Below are 20,101 nucleotides of genomic sequence, written 5' to 3'. Positions count from 1 at the left end.
CACACCACTACACACCGTCCTCCAATCTGACACACAGTTATCCACCACTAGTCTCTGGCGTCTCCCATCCAGCCACTGCTGAATCCATTTTACTACCTCGAAAATTAATGCCTAACGATTGAACCTTCCTAACTAACCTTCCCTGTGGAACCTTGTCAAAGGCCTTACTGAAGTCCATATAGACAACATCCGCTGCTTTACCCTGGTCAACTTTCCTAGTAACCTCATCAAAAAATTCAATAAAATTTGTCAAACATGACCTTCCATGCACAAATCTATGTTGACTGTTCCTAATCAGACCCTATCTAGCCAGATATTTATATATACCATCTCTAAGAATACTTTCCATCAATTTACGCACCACTGACGTCAAACCCACAGGCCGATAATTGCCAGGTTTACTCTTAGAACCCTTTTTAAACAATGGAACAACATGAGCAAAATTGTCACGGGACAATTTACCACGATCAATCAACCTCCCATCCGGGAGAAACACCAAGTGGTCTGGGCGAGACTGTGCAGGCACCTCCTTCCAAGGCCGCGGCAGGATCTGAACCGTGGCCGCCAGTACCGTGAAGCGTCGAGCTCACCGCTACGCTACCGTGCTGCCCCCTGGAGGTTGGGGGCCAGATTCGAACGCAAAACTCCACGTGCAGTCTAACCAGGGTTGTGTGGAGCTGCAACAATACCTCCCAGCCACTGAACTCAAGCCCCGACTGACGAAGGCTGACACACTCTCCCCACCCCATCAACTTGCACGGCACTTTTGCAGGAGCTGTGGATGTTCGGACCCACCGAGTCCTCTGTTCCTCCAAAGTCGCTGGTGAACGCAGCAGGCCAGGCAGCATCTCTAGGAAGAGGTACAGTCGACGTCTCGGGCCGAGACCCTTCGTCAGGACTAACTAGAGGAAGAGATAGTAAGAGATTTGGAAGTGGGAGGGGGAGATCCAAAATGATAGGAGAAGACAGGAGGGGGAGGGATGGAGCCAAGAGCTCCTAGAGATGCTGCCTGGCCTGCTGTATTCACCAGCAACTTCGATATGTGTTGCTTGAATTTCCAGCATCTGCAGAATTCCTCATGTTTACCTCTGTTCCTCCGCTCGGTTTAAGAAGCCTCCCCATTCACCCTGAAACGCACGCAAAGTGCAGGCGGAACTCAGCAGGTCTGGCAGCATCTGTGGAAATGAATAAACAGCCAATGTTTCCTCAGGACTGGAAAGGAAAGGTGTTGGGGGGGTGGGGAAGAAGCCCAAATAAGTAGGCGGGGGCAGAGAGGAGTACAAGCTGGCAGGTGACAGGTGAGACCAGGTGAGGGGGAGGGGGAGGGACGGGGAATGAAGTGAGAAGCTGCCAGGTGATAGGTGGACGAGGCAGAAGAAGAAGGAATCTAATTGGCGAGAACGGGAAGGAGCACCCCCCCCCACCCTTCTGGCAGCCCTTCCGATGGTTGACTTCCGTGGGTTAAACTGCATCTGCCGCCTCTCAGCCCACTCGCTGCTGGGCATCAGCCGAGCAGTGAGGCTTGGAAGAGGCTGGGGGGGGGGGGTGTCAGCTTCCCTGTGGCGGTGAGTTGCTGTACAGGTACCTGGGGCCACCGGCGGTCCGCACCTGAGTGAATCACCAGCCCCAGTCAGGAGTGAACGGAAGGGTTAACATATGAGGAGCGTTCGATGGTTCTGGGCCTGTACTTGATGGAGATTAGGAGAATGGTGAGGGGCGGGGAGTGGTGGAATCTCACTGAAACCTATCGAATGTTGAAGGTCCTCAAGAAGCCCCTCGGCCCGGGACACCGACTGCTGACTCGCTTCCACAGATGCTGCCTGATCTGCTGAGTTCTTCCAGCATTTTGCTCCAGTTGCTTCGGACTTCCAGCACCTGCAGCCTTCTTCGTGTTTAGAAGGGCCGAGATGGAGTGAATGTGGATAGGATGTTTCCTGTTGCGCGGGGAAGGGGGGTTGTCCAGGACCAGGGGACGTACCCTCAGAGCAGAAGAACATCCCTTTGGAACAGAGATGAGGAAGAATTCCTTTCACCGGAGGTTGGCGAATCGGTGGAATTCGTTGCCAAAGACGGCTCAGGAGGCCGTGTCTTGGGTATAAGTTAGGCATGATGGAATGGAGGCATAGGCTCGATGTCTTCTACCCTTCTACTCCAATGTCTTGTGGTCTTACGAATGTGCGGCCCTCAATGAGAGGGCATTCAAGTAGACACTGTATACACTGGGACTACTCTGGAGCCCTCGTGTATGATTTGGCCCTCCTTATTTCAGGAAGGGGGGGTGATGTTAACTCAGTCTATGTAAGTGCACACTGGTACAACAAATAGAACTCCCCCCCCCCCAGGACAAACTGCAGCACTGAGGGAGGGGTGTCAGGGTGTTGAGGGGCTCCGAGAGTGGGGGCAAAAATTGAGGGGCTGAAATGGCCTCCCTGTGGTGGCTGCACATGATGGGTTTGTCCACATGCAGCGGTTGTCTCCAGCTGTCCATTGCTGCCAGCCTTTCTCCCTCTGCCGTTCACCCTCTCACTATCCCTCTTTCTCTCCTTCCCTCCTTCCGGCTTTCAGCTACTCTTCTGACCCCTCTCTCTCTCTCAAGTTGTGTCTGTCTCTCCCTCCCCTGTCCATCCATCCTCTCTCCTGCCATCTTTTCTTTGACGTCCCTCCCGCTTTCAATTTTCCCCTCCATCTCTCCCCTTTCCTCTCCCCCCCCCTTCTTCAGCAAGGCATTTGATAAGGTAGCCCATGCAAGGCTTATTGGGAAAGTAAGGAGACATGGGATCCAAGGGGACATTGCTTTGTGGATCCAGAACTGGCTTGCCCACAGAAGGCAAAGAGTGGGTAGGCGGGTCATATTCTGCATGGAGGTAGGTGACCAGTGGTGTGCCTCAGGGATCTGTTCTGGGACCCTTACTCTTCATAATTTTTAGAAATGAACTGGATGAAGAAATGGAGGGATGGGTTAGTAAATTTGCTGATGATACAAAGGTTGGGGGTGTTGTGGATAGCGTGGAGGGCTGCCAGAGGTTACAGCGGGACATTGATAGGATGCAAAACTGGGCTGAGAAATGGCAGGTGGAGTTCAACCCAGATAAGTGTGAGGTGGTTCGTCTTGGTAGGTCAAATATGATGACAGAATATAGTATTAATGGTAAGACTCTTGGCAGTGTGGAGGATCAGAGGGATCTTGGGGTCTGAGTCCATAGGACACTCAAAGCTGCTGTGCAGATTGACTCTGTGGTCAAGAAGGCATACGGTGTGTTGGCCTTCATCAATCGTGGAATTGAACTTAGGAGCCGAGAGGTAATGTTGCAGCTATAGTATATAGGGCCCTGGTTGGACCCCACTTGGAGTACTGTGCTCAGTTCTGGTCGCCTCACTACAGGAAGGACGTGGAAACCATAGAAAGGGTGCAAAGGAGATTTACAAGGATGTTGCCTGGATTGGGGAGCATGCCTTATGAGAATAGGTTGAGTGAACTCGGCCTTTTCTCCTTGGAGCGACGGAGGATGAGAGGTGACTTGATAGAGGTGTATAAGATGATGAGAGGCATTGATCGTGTGGATAGTCAGAGGCTTTTTCCCCAGGGCTGAAATGGCTGCCACAAGAGGGCACAGGTTTAAGGTGCTGGGGAGTAGGTACAGAGATGTCAGGGGTAAGTTTTTTACACAGAGAGTGGTGAGTGTGTGGAATGAGCTGCCGGCAACGGTGGTGAAGGCGGATACGATAGGGTCTTTTAAAAGCCTTTTGGATAGGTACATGGAGCTTAGAAAAATAGAGGGCTATGGGTAACCCTGGGTAATTTCTAAGATAGGGACATGTTCGGCACAACTTTGTGGGCCGAAGGGCCTGTATTGTGCTGGAGGTTTTCTATGTTTCTAACTCCCTTCCCTCCTCTCTCCCCTTCCTCTCTCTCACCCTTTCTCTCTCCTTCCTACCCCACTCTCCCCTTCCCCCTCATTCTTTCCCTCCTCCTCTCTTCCTGCCCCTCCTCTCTCCTTTCCCTCCCCCTTCTTCCCACCTCTCTTTGTCCTTCCTTCCCCTCTCTCCTTCTTCCTCCCACCTTCCTCTCTCCCTCCTCCCTCCCTCTTTCCTTCCTTCCCCACTCTTCCCCTTTCTTCCTTCCCCCTTTCCCTTCTCTCTCCTTCCTTCCTCCTTTCCCCCTCCCTCCTTTCCCCTCTCTCTTTCCTTCCCCTCCACTCTCTTTCCTTCCACCCTCCCTCTCTCCTCTCCCTTCCCATTCTCTCTTCTTCCTCCCTCCTTCCTTCCTCTCTCCTTCCCCTCTCTCTCCTTCCCTCCTCCCCTCATCTCTCTTGTTTCTTCTCCCCTTTCTCCTCTCCCTCTCCTTCGTTCCCCCTCCTTTTTCCCCACCCTTCCCTTCTTCTCTATTCTTCCCTCCCCTCCTCTCTTTCACTTTCCTTACTTCCCTTCTGCCTCTTTCTCTTTACCTCTCTCTCCCTCTCCTGCCTTGTTCCCTCTCCTAGCCTCCCTCTCGCCTGCCCACTTCCCTCCCTACATCCCTCTCCCTCTCTCCCTTCTCCTTCCCACCCTTCCTCTTTCCCTCTCTCACCCTCTCCTACCCTCCCTCCACCTCCTCCTACCCTTCCTCCCCTCTCCTACCCTCCCTCCACCTCCTACCCTTCCTCCCCTCCTACCCCCCTCCTACTCTCCCTCACCTCCCTCTCCTCTCCTCCCTCACCTTCTTACTCTCCCTCCCCTTTTCCTACCCTCGCCCCTTTCCTTCTCCCCTCCTATCCTCCATCCCCCCTACTCTCGCCCATTTCCTACTCGCCCCCTCCTGCCCTTGTTCCTTTCCTACCCTCCCACCCCCTCCCTATCCTACTGTTCCCCTCTCTCCTACCCTCACCCCTTTCCTACTCCCCTCCCTCCCCTCCTACCCTCACCCCTTTCCTACTCTCCCTCTTCTACCCTCACCCCTTTCCTACGCTCCCTCACTTTCTTATCCTCTCTCCTACCCTCACTCCTTTCCCACTCTCCCCTCCTCTCTTCCCCTACCCCTTCCTCTTCTCCCCTTCCTCTCACCCTCCCTCCTCTCCTTCCTCTCTCCTTCCCCTCCCTCCTTCCCCTCCCTTCCCTCCTTCCCCTCCCCCCCTCCCTTCCCTCCCTCCTTCCCCTCCCTTCCCTCCCCTCTTCCCTTCCCTCCCCCTCTCCACCCTCCCCTCCTCTCCTCCCTCCTTCCCCTCCCTTCCCTCCCTCCTTCCCCTCTTCCCTTCCCTCCCCTCCTTCCCTCCCCTCCCCTCTTCCCTTCCCTCCCCCTCTCCTCCCTCCCCTCCTCTCCTCCCTCCTTCCCCTCCATCCTTCCCCGCCCTTCCCTCCCTCCTTCCCTTCCCTCCCCTCCCCTCCTCTCCTCCCTCCCCCTCCCCTTCCCCTTCCCCCCTCCCCCTCCCCTTCCCCTTCCCCCTCCCCCTCCCCTCCTCTCTACCCCCCTCCCCTCCCCTCCCTCCCCTCCTCTCCTCCCTCCTTCCCTCCCCTCCACTCCTCCCCCGCAGATACACGTTTTCTGCCAGTTTCCTCTGCCTGTCTGTTTTAACAATAAACTCCGCCGAGCCGGGCGGTGATTGGCCGCCTGCGGACCGTGTCAATAAACCCAGAGAAACACTCACACAGAGAGAGAGACAGACAGGGTCAGGGTGGGAGGGAAGGAGAGAGAGGCGTCACCCTTGACTCGAAGCAAAGTCTCGGTCTGTCATTCACTGGACGCACGTGTTTCGGGGTTCGGGGGCAAGAGCGGAGTGTTGGCCGAGATCCGGGCTGTCCCCCCGGCAGAGGGGGCTGAAACCGCCCGGGGCGGGGAAGCCGGCTTGAGTTTCACTTACTCTTCGCCCGCCCGCACTCTCTCTGGAGCGCGTATGGGGGCATCTGCCGCCGAGGACTCTGCCTCCCCGGTCCGGCGCTCTCGGTCGCAAGCGGTGACAGCGCATTCCTGAAGTGAGAACTCTCCCCTCCGCCGGGCGCCCCGCGGCGATGACTTCGGTCTGGAAGAGGCTTCAGCGGGTCAACAAGCGAGCGTTTAAGTTCCAGTTTGTCGCCTCGTATCAGGAGCTGACCGTCGAATGCACCAAGAAATGGTAAGTTTGACTGGTTTCTTTTCTGAAGTTTTGGGAGCGCCGGCGCCGTTCAGAGAGCGGATGTGCACATTATTCCGCGTTGTTTTTTTAAACCCGGGGCCGGAGATTAAGGAAGTGAATTGCTTGTTCGTCTCAGTGTAATTTCTGCCTTCCTTCCTTGTAATTGCAACCCCTTTTGGCTTCTCCGGGGTGGGGTTAAAACTTTTGGTGGTTGGGGTGGTGGTGGTGGTGGTGGGGGGTGGTCTGTCCGCCTTGAGGGAGGGGAGATGGTTCGGGTCACAGAGGACGGGATGTCCCCCAGTAGATGGGGTGGGGAGGGGGAGCTGTCAAGTAGGAGAGAGGAAGAGAACTGCTGTCAGGAGCTGGTCGCGTCAAAGTAGAAGAAATCTTTAACTCGCGGGGTGGAGGGGTCCTTTCTCGGCGGAATTAAATGCCCGAAGGCCGTGGCGGGGTAGATCGTGACGCAGACAGCGGCGTAAAGTGAGACCGGGGCAGGATGAGGGAGAACGCGCTGGCAGGCTGGTCTAGAGGTCAGTACGGGCAGGATGGGCCGAGGGGCCTGTGCTGTACTTCCCCTGTGAGTCGCTAATACGTGACGTCTCGAGGGCCAGTGGGGAACTGGAACTGAGGAGTCACCGCTCGGAAACGGGCTCTCAGATCCCCCGGTTGTCTTTGCCCCCGCCTCCTCTGACAGCTCGTTCTATATACCCTCTGTGGGGGGAGGATAGGGGTTTGGACCCTGCCCCTTTAAACCTTCCTCCTCTCACCCTAAAACAGAGTTTTGGGGGGTCGAATGGCTTCTTCCTGCTCCCTCTGCGTCTTATTTGGAAGTGCTGCGCCCGACTTGGGGGGGGGGGGCGCTGGTCTAGATGGATCACAGTGATGGGGAGGGAGGGGAACACAATTGTTTGAGCACAGAAAGCGGAGTTGGTTTGGGTAGTGCGCTAGAACAGAAGGGGAGGTCAGTGATGGGGTGGATAGGAAGTGGGGGGCTAGTATGAACCCAGTGGGCCGAATTGCCTCCTTTGTGGCCATGGTCATTACTTCCTGCCTGTTGCCGTGGTGATGCAGCAAGGGGGCCCTGGGGCCAAGCGCGTCCGTGCTGACCGTGGTGCTTCATTCTGCCCGTCAGGAGTTTGTACGCTCTCCCCGCGACGGCGTGGGTTTCCCCCAGGTGCTCCAGTTTCCTCCCGCAGTTCCAGGGACCCTGCTGCAGGACCAGAACGAAACGGGGATGGGTCAGAGTAAGAAGGTGGTGGGTGAAACCGGGAAAAGGATGGGGGTGGAAGAGCAGGGAGCTGGGGAGTTGATGGGTGAAAAGAGAAACGGGGCTGGAGTGGGGGGAATCTGATCGGAGGTCATGGAAGAGGGGGAAGGGGGAGGTGATGGGCAGGTGAGGAAGTAAGTTTTGAGAGGGACATGGGGACTGCTGAAGGAGAAGAGGTAATTACTGGAAGTTTGGACAGGTACATTGACCTTAGAGAAATGGAGGGCTATGGGTCACCCTAGGTGATTTCTACAGTAGGGACATGTTCGGCAGCTTTGTGGGCTGAAGGACATGTATTGTGCTGTGGGTTTTCTATGTTTCTATACACTTTTTTGTGTGTCATCCACGCCGATCGTGCACTGATTTAGTGAGAGTTTCGGAGGACGTGCTGTGCAGGTCGGGAAGGAGGGGCAAAGGACATATTGAACCGGCTGAGGAGATCAGACCTTCATCCTTTCTCTCCGAGAGGACCACGACCTTGCTGTCGGGTCTGGAGGCTCGCCTGTCTCGATGACCCGGGGGGTGGGGGGGGCTGCGTTGGCTGGAGTCAGGGCCTTGTGCTTTGGTTCTTGGTGTGCCAGACAGGTCAAAGGTTAGAGGCCAGACCAAGGGTGGTCCACCGGCCCCTCCAGGTTCGGGGCTTAACAACCCTGACTGGTCGGACAAAATGGTTACAGAGACAGCAAGGAAGACTCCGTCTGCGTCGGTGTGCCCGGGACTTGTGCGACTGACAGGGTGGAGGCGGCCCCGAACGTCGCCAGAGATAGACGACCTTCACTGCTGCCCCGAACGCCAGCGGCGTAACGGGTAGAGTGTGGAGAGTTCATACGCTAGCATATGTTCCCAAGTCTGATAGCAGCAAGGGTAGGAGCTGGCGACCAACATATTATTCTCTGTAACTTCTGCCACCTCCAACGGGATCCCACCACTAAGCACATCTTTCCCTCCCCCGCCCCTCTGCTTTCCGCAGGGATCACTCCCTACGCGACTCCCTTGTCCATTCGTCCCCACAATCCCTCCCCACTGATCTCCCTCCTGACACTTATCCTTGTAAGCGGAACAAGTGCTACACATGCCCTTACACTTCCTCCCTTACCACCATTCAGGGCCCCAGACAGTCCTTCCAGGTGAGGCGACACTTCACCTGTGAGTCGACTGGGGTGATATACTGCATCCAATGCTCCTGATGTGGCCTTCTATATATTGGCGAGATCCGACGCAGACTGGGAGACAGTTTCGCTGAACACCTACGCTCTGTCCGCCAGAGAAAGCAGGATCTCCCAGTGGCCACACATTTTAATTCCACGTCCCATTCCCATTCTGACATGTCTATCACGGCCTCCTCTACTGTAAAAATGAAGCCACACTCAGGTTGGAGGAACAACACCTTATATTCTGTCTGGGTAGCCTCCAACCTGATGGCATGAACGTCGACTTTTCTAACTTCCACTAATGCCCCACCTCCCCCTCGTACCCCATCCGTTATTTATATACACACATTCTTTCTCTCTCTCTCCTTTTTCTCCCTCTGTCCCTCTGAATATACCCCTTGTCCATCCTCTGGGTTCCGCCCCCCCTTGTCTTTCTCCCCGGACCTCCTGTCCCATGATCCTCTCATATCCCTTTTGCTAATCACCTGTCCAGCTCTTGGCTCCATCCCTCCCCCTCCTGTCTTCTCCTATCATTTCGGATCTCCCCCTCCCCCTCCCACTTTCAAATCTCTTACTAGCTTTTCCTTCAGTTAGTCCTGACGAAGGGTCTCGGCCTGAAACGTCGACTGTCCCTCTTCCTAGAGATGCTGCCTGGCCTGCTGCGTTCACCAGCAACTTTGATGTGTGTGGCTTTTATTTATTGATGGGGATACAGCACGAAATAGCCAGCCAGTGGCGTAGTGGCATCAGCGCTGGACTTCGGGGTGAGAGGTCCCGAGTTCGAATCCGGCCGGCTCCCGTGCACGCTCTCCATCCGCGTCTGGGTTGGGTGTCGAGCTGACAACTCGACCTCGTTTTAACAAAAAACCTGGAGAGGGATGGGCTCCGCCAGGTTTCAGATGCCCAAGACACGCCGTACGATGAGCATACCGAAAAGATCGGTGCAAGAAGCTTGTCATGACAGCGCCCGACAACTCCACCAGGAGTTAAGGGCGCGCGCGCACACACATACAGCGAGAATAGGTCCTACGAGTTGCGCTGCCCAGCAATCCCTCCGATTTAACCCCAGCCTAATCACGGGACAATTTGTAATCATCGACTGGTGCGTCTTTGGGACTGTGGGCGGGGAGCGGAACACCAGCAGGAAACCCGCCCAGTCACGGGGGGAGAGCGTGCAAACTCCTTAAAGGCAGCAGTGGGGAATGAGCTTGGGTGGCCAAGTGAAACGCTGTGTTCGCCACCTCGTACTGAGCCGCCCCTCAGCCCGGCGGTACGTGTTCTCCGGCCTGCGTACCCTCTGACTGCCGGGAGAGAGAACATCCAGCTCAGGTGGGGGGGGGGGGTGGTCTTTGATTACGCCGACCGCGTTACTGAGGTGGCGAGAAGTGGAGATGGAGGAAGGCTGGTGTTTACGGTGCAGCTCCTTCTGCCACGGGCCTGCTATGCGCCTCCGGGACGGTGACGGCGTGAGTTGGACGCGGTGCAAGTTTCTGAAATTATGAGCGTGCCGATCGAGTAATGAGAACATAACAGCGGGCTCGAAGCTGTCCTGGAGCCTGGTGGAATGATTTGTCAAGCATTTGTGTCTTCTGCCTATGGGGAGGGTGGGGAGGGAGGTTCCGGGATGGTTGAGGTCTTTGGTTATGCTGGCTGGAGGTATAGACAGTCAGTGGAGGAGTTGCTGGTATCAGGATCAGATTTAATACCACTGGCATGTCTTGTGAAATGTGTTAACTTTGTGACAACAGTACAATGATAACAGAGGAACACTGAATTGCAGTGTGTGTGGCTATATCCATATACAATGCTTTCTGTGGTCTCTGTTCAAACAGGGTAACAGTGCCTCTGTTTTTTTTTGATTTATTAATTTACGGGATGTGGGCGTAAGCCAGCATTTATTGCCCATCCCTAGTTGCCCTTCAGAAGGTGGTGTTGAGCTCCCTTCTTGAACCTGAGGTGTAGGGACATCCACAGTGCTGTTAGGGAGGGGAATTCCACGATTTTGACCCAGAGACAATGAAGGAACGGTGGTATGTTTCCAGGTCAGGATGGTGAGTGACTTGGAGGGGGATTTCCCAGTGGTGGGGTTCCCTGGTATCTGCTGTTCTCGTCCTTCGAGATGGTGGTGGTCGTGGGGTCTGGAAGGTGCTGTCTGGGGAACTTTGGTGTGTTGTTTCAGTGCATCTTGTCGATAGTACACTCTCCTGTGACTGTTGATCGGTGGTGGGGGGATTGGACGCTTGTGGAAGGGGTACCAATCGAGTGGGCTGCCTGGTACTGGATAGTGTCGAGCTCCTCGAGTGTTGATGGAGCTTCACTCATCCAGGCGAGTGGCGAGTATTCCATTACACTCCTGACCTGAGCCTTGTCGATGGTGGACGGGCTCTGAGGAGTCAGGAGGTGAGTTACACAGGATTCCTAGCCTTTGATCTGCTCGGTAGCCACGGTGTTTATATGGCAAGACCAGTTCAATATCAGAATCTGGTTTATTATCACCGGCATGTGACGTGAAATTTGTTAACTTAGCAGCAGCAGTTCAATGCAATACATAATGTAGAAGGAAAAAAATAAATAAGTATATCAATTACAGTGTACGTATATTGAATAGATTAAATATTGTGCAAAAGCAGAAATAATATATATTAAAAAGTGAAGTATTGTTCACGGTTTCAATGTCAATTCAGCAATCGGATGGCAGAGGGGAAGAAGCTGTTCCTGAATCGCTGAGTGTGTGCCTTCAGGCTTCTGTATCTCCTCCCTGGTGAGAACAGTGAGAAAAGGTCATGCCCTGGGTGCTGGAAGTCCTTAATAATGGTCGCTGCCTTTCTGAGACACCGCTCCCTGAAGATGTCCTGGGTACTTTGTAGGCTAGTACCCAAGATGGAGCCGACTAGATTTACAACCTTCTGCAGTTTCTTTCAGTCCTGTGCAACAGCCAACCCCACCCTCCCATACCAGACAGTGATGCAGCCTGTCAGAATGCTCTCCAAGGTACATCTATAGAAGTTTTTGAGTGTATTTGTTGACATGCCAAACCTTTTCAAACTCCCAATGTATAGTCCTGCCAGGGGTAAACCCCCTCCCCCGCCCCCCCCAGGATTTTGATAGTAGGGATTCAGTGATGGTAATGCCACTCAATGTCCTCAGAGGGTGAGGAGAACTTAACGTGTCTCTGATGACCCTCACCAGTCCACCACAGTAAACATCCTAAATGGACGTGTCATAGCTTGGTACAGGCCCCGCTCCGTCCAAGACCCCCAGACACTGGCAGAGAGTTATGGGCACAGCTCAGTCCACCTCACAAACCTGCTGCCCCTTCGTGGACCAGGTTAGGAGCTCACACACCATATCACAGTATTGAGTACAGGAGACGGGACGCTACGTTGAAATCGTACTAAGACGTCGGTGAGGCCTAATTCAGGAGCATCGTGTGCAGTTTTGGTCACCTACCTACAGGAAAGATGCCTTCGTGACCGCGTTGCCACGCACAGCTCTGATCTGCCGATCAAACTTGCAGATGACACGACTTTGACGGGACTTATTTCCAACAATGATAAGGCTGCCCACAGAGGAGGTCCACGCCCTGTCACTGTGGCGCCAAGGAGACAACCTCTCCCTCACTGTCGAAAAATTGAAGGAGTTAATCGCGGATTACAGGGGGATTGGAGACAGGCTAGCCCCTATTGACCGATGGGACTGCAGGTGAGAGGGTGAGTAGTTTCAAATTCCCTCGGTATACACATCACCCAGGACCTCACGTGGTCTGTACATACCGGCTGTGTGATGTAAAAAGCACAACAGCACCTCTGAAGAAGTTTGGCACAAGTCCCCAAATCCTCAGGACTTTCTACAGGGGCACAACTGAGAGCACCCTGACTGGCTGCATCACTGCCTGGTACGGGAACTGTACCTCCCTCAATCGCAGGACTCTGCAGAGAGTGGTGCGGACAGCCCAGCGCACCTGTAGATGTGAACTTCCCACTGTTCAGGACACTTACAGAGACAGGTGCGTAAAAAGGGCCCGAGGGATCATTGGGGACCCGAGTCACCCCAACCACAAACTGTCCCAGTTGTTTTCGTCTAGCAAACAGTACCGCAGCACTAAGGCCAGAACCAACAGGCTCTGGGGCAGCTTCTTCCGCCGGGGGTGGTGAATCTGTGGAATTCATTGCCACAGATGGCTGCAGAGGCCAAGCCCAAAGTTTCCTCTAATTTGTAACGACCAGAGTGCGTAAAAAAAAAAATAATAATTTTGTGCTGTGCAGTTTTTTACCCGGTGACAACAACACATGCACTCTAAATAATTTCTTCAATAAAGAAGGGTATAAATAAGCCCCTTCTTAAAATCTGCAGAGACGTCATTGCAAACTCCACATTGCCAGCACCGTCCGCATCAGAAACTGGAAAAGGAAATGAGACTGCGTGCGATTGTGAAACGTACTTAACGTGCCGATGTGAGGAGCAAAAAGTGTGTGTGTGTGTGTGTGTGTGTGTATATGTGTTTGTGGACACCTCAGATGGAGCATTGGTCAAGTTGTGGTTCAAAGTTTGTAGATGTCACTCCATACACAATGAAATTAGTTTATTTTTTACAGGTTTTAACATGAAAATAAAGAAATAATGTAATTTACTTTGAAAAAAAAATGCATAAACAAAGGCTAACCAAAAAAAAACGTGCAAAACAAGACCACTCATGTAAATATTTTTTAAAAAAGCTAACTGCACCCTTCTATGCAGTGGTGTGCTTGGACGCTGGGTGATGCCAACAGGCTCAATAAACTGATTAGAAAGGTCTGGCTCTGTTATCGGAGTCAAACTGGACACACTGGAGGCTGTGGTAGAACAAGGGACCCTACGGAAAATCCTGGCCATTCCGGACAACGTTTCTCACCCTCTGCATGCCACCTTGGCTGAACAGAGGAGCACTTTTAGTAACAGACTGAGACAACTGCCCTGCTCCAAAGAGCGCTATATGAGGTCATTCTTACCCTTGGCCATCAGGCTCTGTGATGAGTCAACCTATCGCCAGGGAAGTGATGTAGGCTGTTTGAGATAACTTATTTTTTACTCCTTCTTACTTCTCTTCTAATCTGTGCACTTGTAATGCCACTGTGACACGTTAATCTCCTTTCGGATCGATAAAGCATCTATCTATCTAAAAATAATACTGATAATTTACTTTATAATAATAGTAAAATTTAGGGATAACATGAGGGGGAGCTTCTTTACTCAGAGAGTGGTAGCTGTGCGGAACGAGCTTCCAGCAGAAGTGGTAGAGGCAGGTTTGATGTTGTCATTTAAAATTAAATTGGATAGATATATGGACAGAAAAGGAGTGGAGGGTTATGGGCTGAGTGCAGGTCGGTGGGACTAGGTGAGAGTCCGGCACGGACCAGAAGGGCCGAGATGGCCTGTTTCCGTGCTGTAATTGTTACATGGTTAAAGAGTCCTTGAAAGTGAGTCTGTAGGTTGTGGAGTCAGTTCAAGGTTGAGGTGAGTGAAGTTATCCACACGGGTTCAGGAGCCTGATGGTCAGAGGGTAATAACTGTTCCTGAACCTGCTGGTGTGGGACCTGGAGGCTCCTATACTTTCCTCCTGAAGGCAGCAGCGAGGAGAGAGGTTGGCCTGGATGGTTTGGATCCTTCACGACGGACGCTGCTTTCTTGTGGGGGCGTTCCTGGTAGATGCGCTCAACGGTGGGGAGGGCTTTACCGGTCTGCGTTCGCCAAGTTTGTCGTCTTTTCTGTTCCTGGTGTTCCCGCACCAGGCCGCGATGCAACTAGTCGAAGTGTACTTCACTGTGCATCGAATGAACATAGAACCGTACAACACAGGCCTACCTCAGTCCTCTGTCCTCTCCTGTCAGATTCCTCCTCCTTCATTCCTTTTACCTCTTCCACCTATCACACCGCCAGCTTCTCACTTCATCCCCCCTCCCCCACCTTCCCCCTCACCTAGATCCACCCACCACCTTGCTGCCCCTCCACCCCCCCACTTCCTTTCCTGCCCTGATGAAGGATCTTGGCCCAAAACATTGACTCTATTCCTCTCCATAGATGCTGCCTGAATCAGAATCAGATTTATCATCACCAGCATCTGTTGTTAGCTTAGCAGCAGCAGTTCACTGCATTACATGATAATATAACTCTCTGTCTGACCCCGGGAGTGTGCGATGGGACGGTGGGGAGGGAGCTTCACTCTGTGTCTGACCCCGGGAGTGTGTGATGGGACGGTGGGGAGGGAGCTTCACTCTGTGTCTGACCCCGGGAGTGTGTGATGGGACGGTGTAGAGGGAGCTTCACTCTGTGTCTGACCCCGGGAGTGTGCGATGGGACGGTATAGAGGGAGCTTCACTCTGTGTCTGACCCCGGGAGTGTGCGATGGGACGGTGTGGAGGGAGCTTCACTCTGTGTCTGACCCCGGGAGTGTGTGATGGGACGGTGTGGAGAGAGCTTCACTCTGTGTCTGACCCCGGGAGTGTGTGATGGGACGGTGTAGAGGGAGCTTCACTCTGTGTCTGACCCCGGGAGTGTGTGATGAGACGGTGTGGAGGGAGCTTCACTCTGTGTCTGACCCCGGGAGTGTGTGATGGGACGGTGTGGAGAGAGCTTCACTCTGTGTCTGACCCCGGGAGTGTGTGATGGGACGGTGTGGAGAGAGCTTCACTCTGTGTCTGACCCCGGGAGTGTGTGATGGGACGGTGTGGAGGGAGCTTCACTCTGTGTCTGACCCCGGGAGTGTGTGATGGGACGGTGCGGAGGGGGCTTCACTCTGTGTCTGACCCCGGGAGTGTGTGATGGGACGGTGCGAAGGGGGCTTCACTCTGTGTCTGACCCCGGGAGTGTGTGATGGGACGGTGTGGAGAGAGCTTCACTCTGTGTCTGACCCCGGGAGTGTGTGATGGGACGGTGTGGAGGTGGCTTCACTCTGTGTCTGACCCCGGGAGTGTGTGATGGGACGGTGTGGAGGTGGCTTCACTCTGTGTCTGACCCCGGGAGTGTGTGATGGGACGGTGTGGAGGGAGCTTCACTCTGTGTCTGACCCCGGGAGTGTGTGATGGGACGGTGTGGAGGGAGCTTCACTCCATGTCTGACCCCGGGAGTGTGTGATGGGACGGTGTGGAGGTGGCTTCACTCTGTGTCTGACCCCGGGAGTGTGTGATGGGACGGCGTGGAGGGAGCTTCACTCTGTGTCTGACCCCGGGAGTGTGTGATGGGACGGTGTGGAGGGAGCTTCACTCTGTGTCTGACCCCGGGAGTGTGTGATGGGACGGTGTGGAGGGAGCTTCACTCTGTGTCTGACCCCGGGAGTGTGTGATGGGACGGTGCGGAGGGAGCTTCACTCTGTGTCTGACCCCGGGAGTGTGTGATGGGACGGTGTAGAGGGAGCTTCACTCTGTGTCTGACCCCGGGAGTGTGCGATGGGACGGTATAGAGGGAGCTTCACTCTGTGTCTGACCCCGGGAGTGTGCGATGGGACGGTGTGGAGGGAGCTTCACTCTGTGTCTGACCCCGGGAGTGTGTGATGAGACGGTGTGGAGGGAGCTTCACTCTGTGTCTGACCCCGGGAGTGTGTGATGGGACGGTGTGGAGAGAGCTTCACTCTGTGTCTGACCCCGGGAGTGTGTGATGGGACGGTGTAGAGGGAGCTTCACTCTGTGTCTGACCCCGGGAGTGTGTGATGGGACGGTGTGGAGGGAGCTTCACTCTGTGTCTGACCCCGGGAGTGTGTGATGGGACGGTGTGGAGAGAGCTTCACTCTGTGTCTGACCCCGGGAGTGTGTGATGGGACGGTGTGGAGAGAGCTTCACTCTGTGTCTGACCCCGGGAGTGTGTGATGGGACGGTGTGGAGGGAGCTTCACTCTGTGTCTGACCCCGGGAGTGTGTGATGGGACGGTGCGGAGGGGGCTTCACTCTGTGTCTGACCCCGGGAGTGTGTGATGGGACGGTGCGAAGGGGGCTTCACTCTGTGTCTGACCCCGGGAGTGTGTGATGGGACGGTGTGGAGAGAGCTTCACTCTGTGTCTGACCCCGGGAGTGTGTGATGGGACGGTGTGGAGGTGGCTTCACTCTGTGTCTGACCCCGGGAGTGTGTGATGGGACGGTGTGGAGGTGGCTTCACTCTGTGTCTGACCCCGGGAGTGTGTGATGGGACGGTGTGGAGGGAGCTTCACTCTGTGTCTGACCCCGGGAGTGTGTGATGGGACGGTGTGGAGGGAGCTTCACTCCATGTCTGACCCCGGGAGTGTGTGATGGGACGGTGTGGAGGTGGCTTCACTCTGTGTCTGACCCCGGGAGTGTGTGATGGGACGGCGTGGAGGGAGCTTCACTCTGTGTCTGACCCCGGGAGTGTGTGATGGGACGGTGTGGAGGGAGCTTCACTCTGTGTCTGACCCCGGGAGTGTGTGATGGGACGGTGTGGAGGGAGCTTCACTCTGTGTCTGACCCCGGGAGTGTGTGATGGGACGGTGTGGAGGGAGCTTCACTCTGTGTCTGACCCCGGGAGTGTGTGATGGGACGGTGTGGAGGGAGCTTCACTCTGTGTCTGACCCCGGGACTGTGTGATGGGACGGTGTGGAGGGAGCTTCACTCTGTGTCTGACTCCCTCTCCCTGCCATGGGAGTGCCAATGTTTGAACAGTGATGTCACACCACTAACTGAAATGGGGAAAACAATGGTATTTGTTTATTTCTTAAAATAGAAAAGCTAAACCACCATTGTAAGCAAATGAGGCTTGTTAATCCTTTGCTGATTTGGTGGGGTAGTGTACTGGTGTGAATATTGAACTATCGCCCATTACATACTCCTGACTCCAACTTGGCTAACGGTACAGACAAAGTGCATATTGAGTACAGGAGCTGGGATGTTATGTTGAAGTTGTATCAGACGTTGGTGAGGCCTAATTTGGAGTATTGTGTACAGTTTTGGTCACCTACCCACAGGAAAGATGTAAACAAGGTTGAAAGAGTGCAGAGAAAATTTACAAGGGTGTTTTCAGGTCTGGAGGATCTGAGTTATAAGGAAAGATTGAACAGGTTGGGACTTTATTTCTTGGAATGTAGAAGAATATAGGGGAGATTTGATAGAGGTATACAAAATTATGAGGGTAAATGCAATCAGGCTTTGTTTCCACAAACAAGGGAAAATCTGCAGACGCTGGAAATCCGAGCAACACACAGAAAATGCTGGAGGAACTCAGCAGGCCAGGCAGCGTCTGTGGTCGGGGGGGGGGTGTGGGGAGGGCTTTTTCCACACAGGTTGGGTGTGACTACAACCGGGAGGTCATGGGTTAAGGGTAAAATGTGAAAAGTTTAAGGGGAACACGAGGGCAAACATCTTCACTCAGAGGGTGGTGAGTGTGGAACGAGCTGCTAGCACAAGTGGTGCGTGCGAGCTCGATTTCAGTGTTTAAGGGGCGTTTGGATGGGAGGGGTATTTTGCAATAATCGATTAACCTATCAAGTGGCACATCTTTGGGCTGTGGGAGGACACCCAGGCGGTCAGCGGGGAGAACGTACAAACTCGCTCCAGGCAGCAGCGGGAATTGAACCCGGGTCGCCTGCACCGTAAACCGTCGTGCTGACCGCTACACTACCGTGTCCTCCAAGGGTGGGCATTGGGGGATTCGATCCCGGTGCAGGCCGAGTGGTGGGGGGAGGCTGTTTAAATGGCTCAGCCCGGACTAGATGGGCCGAATGGCTCGCCTGACTCTGTGACCCTGGGGCGATTAACCACAGTAATGACTCTAAAACTCTGGCAAGCCGACGGAGGCTCCCAGGTCAGATGAGAACCCTCGGTGCTGGCACTACAGGTGACGGCGGAAGCCCGTACAAAGAGAAAACTGCACACTGTTCATACAGAGCAGATCAGTTCATTCAGCTAGAATAAGGTGAAACGATAACAAATACACGAGAACACAAGAAACGGGAGCAGGAGTCGGCCATCTGGCCCGTCGAGCCTGCTCCGCCATTCAATAAGATCATGGCTGATCTGACCACGGACTCATCTCCACCCACCTGCCTTTTCCCCATAACCCTTAATTCCCCTACTGTGCAAAAATCTATCCAACCTTGTCTTAAATATATTTACGGAGGTAGCCTCCACTGCTTCATTGGGCAGAGAATTCCACCGATTCACCACCCTCTGGGAAAAGCGGTTCCTCCTCATCTCCGTCCTGAATCTACTCCCCCGAATCTTGAGGCTATGTCCCCTGGTTCTAGTCTCACCTACCAGTGGAAACAACTTTCCTGCCTCTATTTTAACTATCCCTCTCACAAGTTTTATATGTTTCTATAAGATCTCCTCTCATTCTTCCGAATTCCAGCGAGTACAGCCCCAGGGCATTCAGTCTCCCCTGGTAGTACGCAGTACTCCAGGTCCGGCCTCACCAGTACCCTGTACAGTTGCAGCATAACCTCCCTGGTCTTAGAAGCAGAATAAAGTGTGACAGCAGTGGGGAGAGTGCCGTGCAGGCAGACAATAAGGCACAAGATGGCAATGGGGCAGATTGTGAGGTCGTCAGTCCACCTCCTCCTCCTCCTAAGGGGTGGGCAGTGACTCTCATAAGGGGTGGAAGCCATCCTTGAACCTGGTGGGACGTGCTTTCGGGCACGATTGGGTGGGTGGGGGTGGGAAGAGAGACTGTCCGGGGGTGTCTTGGGGGGGTGCTGCTGGCTGGTGAGGAGACGAGAAGAGAAGGTGGGGAAGGGGGTCTCTCTATTGGAGTGCCAGGACCAGTTGAGCGACAGTGCGACGTTCGCGGCGAACTGCCCCCCCCCCCAGTGACCGCGCCCTCTCTGCCCACCCATCTTACCTCCCTGGGATGAGCTGTGGAGAGGGGTCCGCTCCCAGAACGAGACCCCCCGAACCCTCGCCTTCCCGAGCAAGCCCCTCCCCCTCCCCACACAGTTCCCCATTTCATGAGGAACTGAGCAGCCTCCGAGAGGGGAAGTCCTGCGGAAATGGGGAAGCGGGAACAGAGTCGGTGTCTTCTGTTAACCCACTGCACACCTAGATGTGCTGGGACCTCAACCCCACCCCCCCCCACCCCGGTCTCAGAAGCCCTGTCCTCTTCACCCATGGGTCCTGGGACCTCACACCCTATCCCAGGAGCCCAACTCCCTTTGACCTTTGGTTTCAGGACCTCACAGCCTACCTCAGGAGCCCAATCCCCTTCATCCATGGATCTGAGGACCTACACCCCCCCCCCAATCTCAGGATCCCAATCCTCATTGCCCATGGGTCCTGTGACACCAACCCCATCCCAGAAGTACATTCCCCTTCTCCCATGGGTCCTAGGACCCCAACCCAGAATCCCAATCCTCTTCACCCATGGGTCCAAGAGCCCTCCCATCGCCTGGGACCCCACCCACCCTTCCCACAAGCCCAATCTCCTTCACCCGTGACTCTGAGCTCCAGCACCTGCCCCAGGAACCCAATCCCCATCACCAATGTGTCCCACCCCTGCCCCCAGGGCCAAATCCCTTTTCAGCTCCTCACCTTGACCCCTTCGCCCATGAGTCCCCGAAAGCACCCGTGGGTCTCGAGAGCCCAAACCCCATCTCCCATGGGATCCTGAAGCCCCAGCTCCCTCTTC

The 20,101-nt window shown here is 54.4% G+C and overlaps 1 protein-coding gene across 4 annotated transcripts in view; it reads left to right on the top strand.

Annotated features, from left to right (window-relative positions):
- The first annotated feature begins 5,645 nt into the window (after positions 1-5,645).
- LOC134339751 (EH domain-binding protein 1-like) overlaps positions 5,646-20,101 on the top strand; it is a 125,587-nt gene continuing 111,131 nt past the window's right edge. For all 4 annotated transcript variants that reach the window (XM_063036505.1, XM_063036504.1, XM_063036506.1 and 1 more), the window contains exon 1: positions 5,646-6,086. In XM_063036505.1, the coding sequence (XP_062892575.1) occupies positions 5,983-6,086 (104 nt within the window). In that variant the 5' untranslated portion in view covers positions 5,646-5,982. The remainder of the gene's footprint in view (positions 6,087-20,101) is intronic.

Source organism: Mobula hypostoma, chromosome 30 (assembly GCF_963921235.1).
Source record: "Mobula hypostoma chromosome 30, sMobHyp1.1, whole genome shotgun sequence".
Classification (NCBI taxonomy): Eukaryota; Metazoa; Chordata; class Chondrichthyes; order Myliobatiformes; family Myliobatidae; genus Mobula; species Mobula hypostoma.
This window is presented reverse-complemented; position numbering and strand designations above follow the sequence as displayed.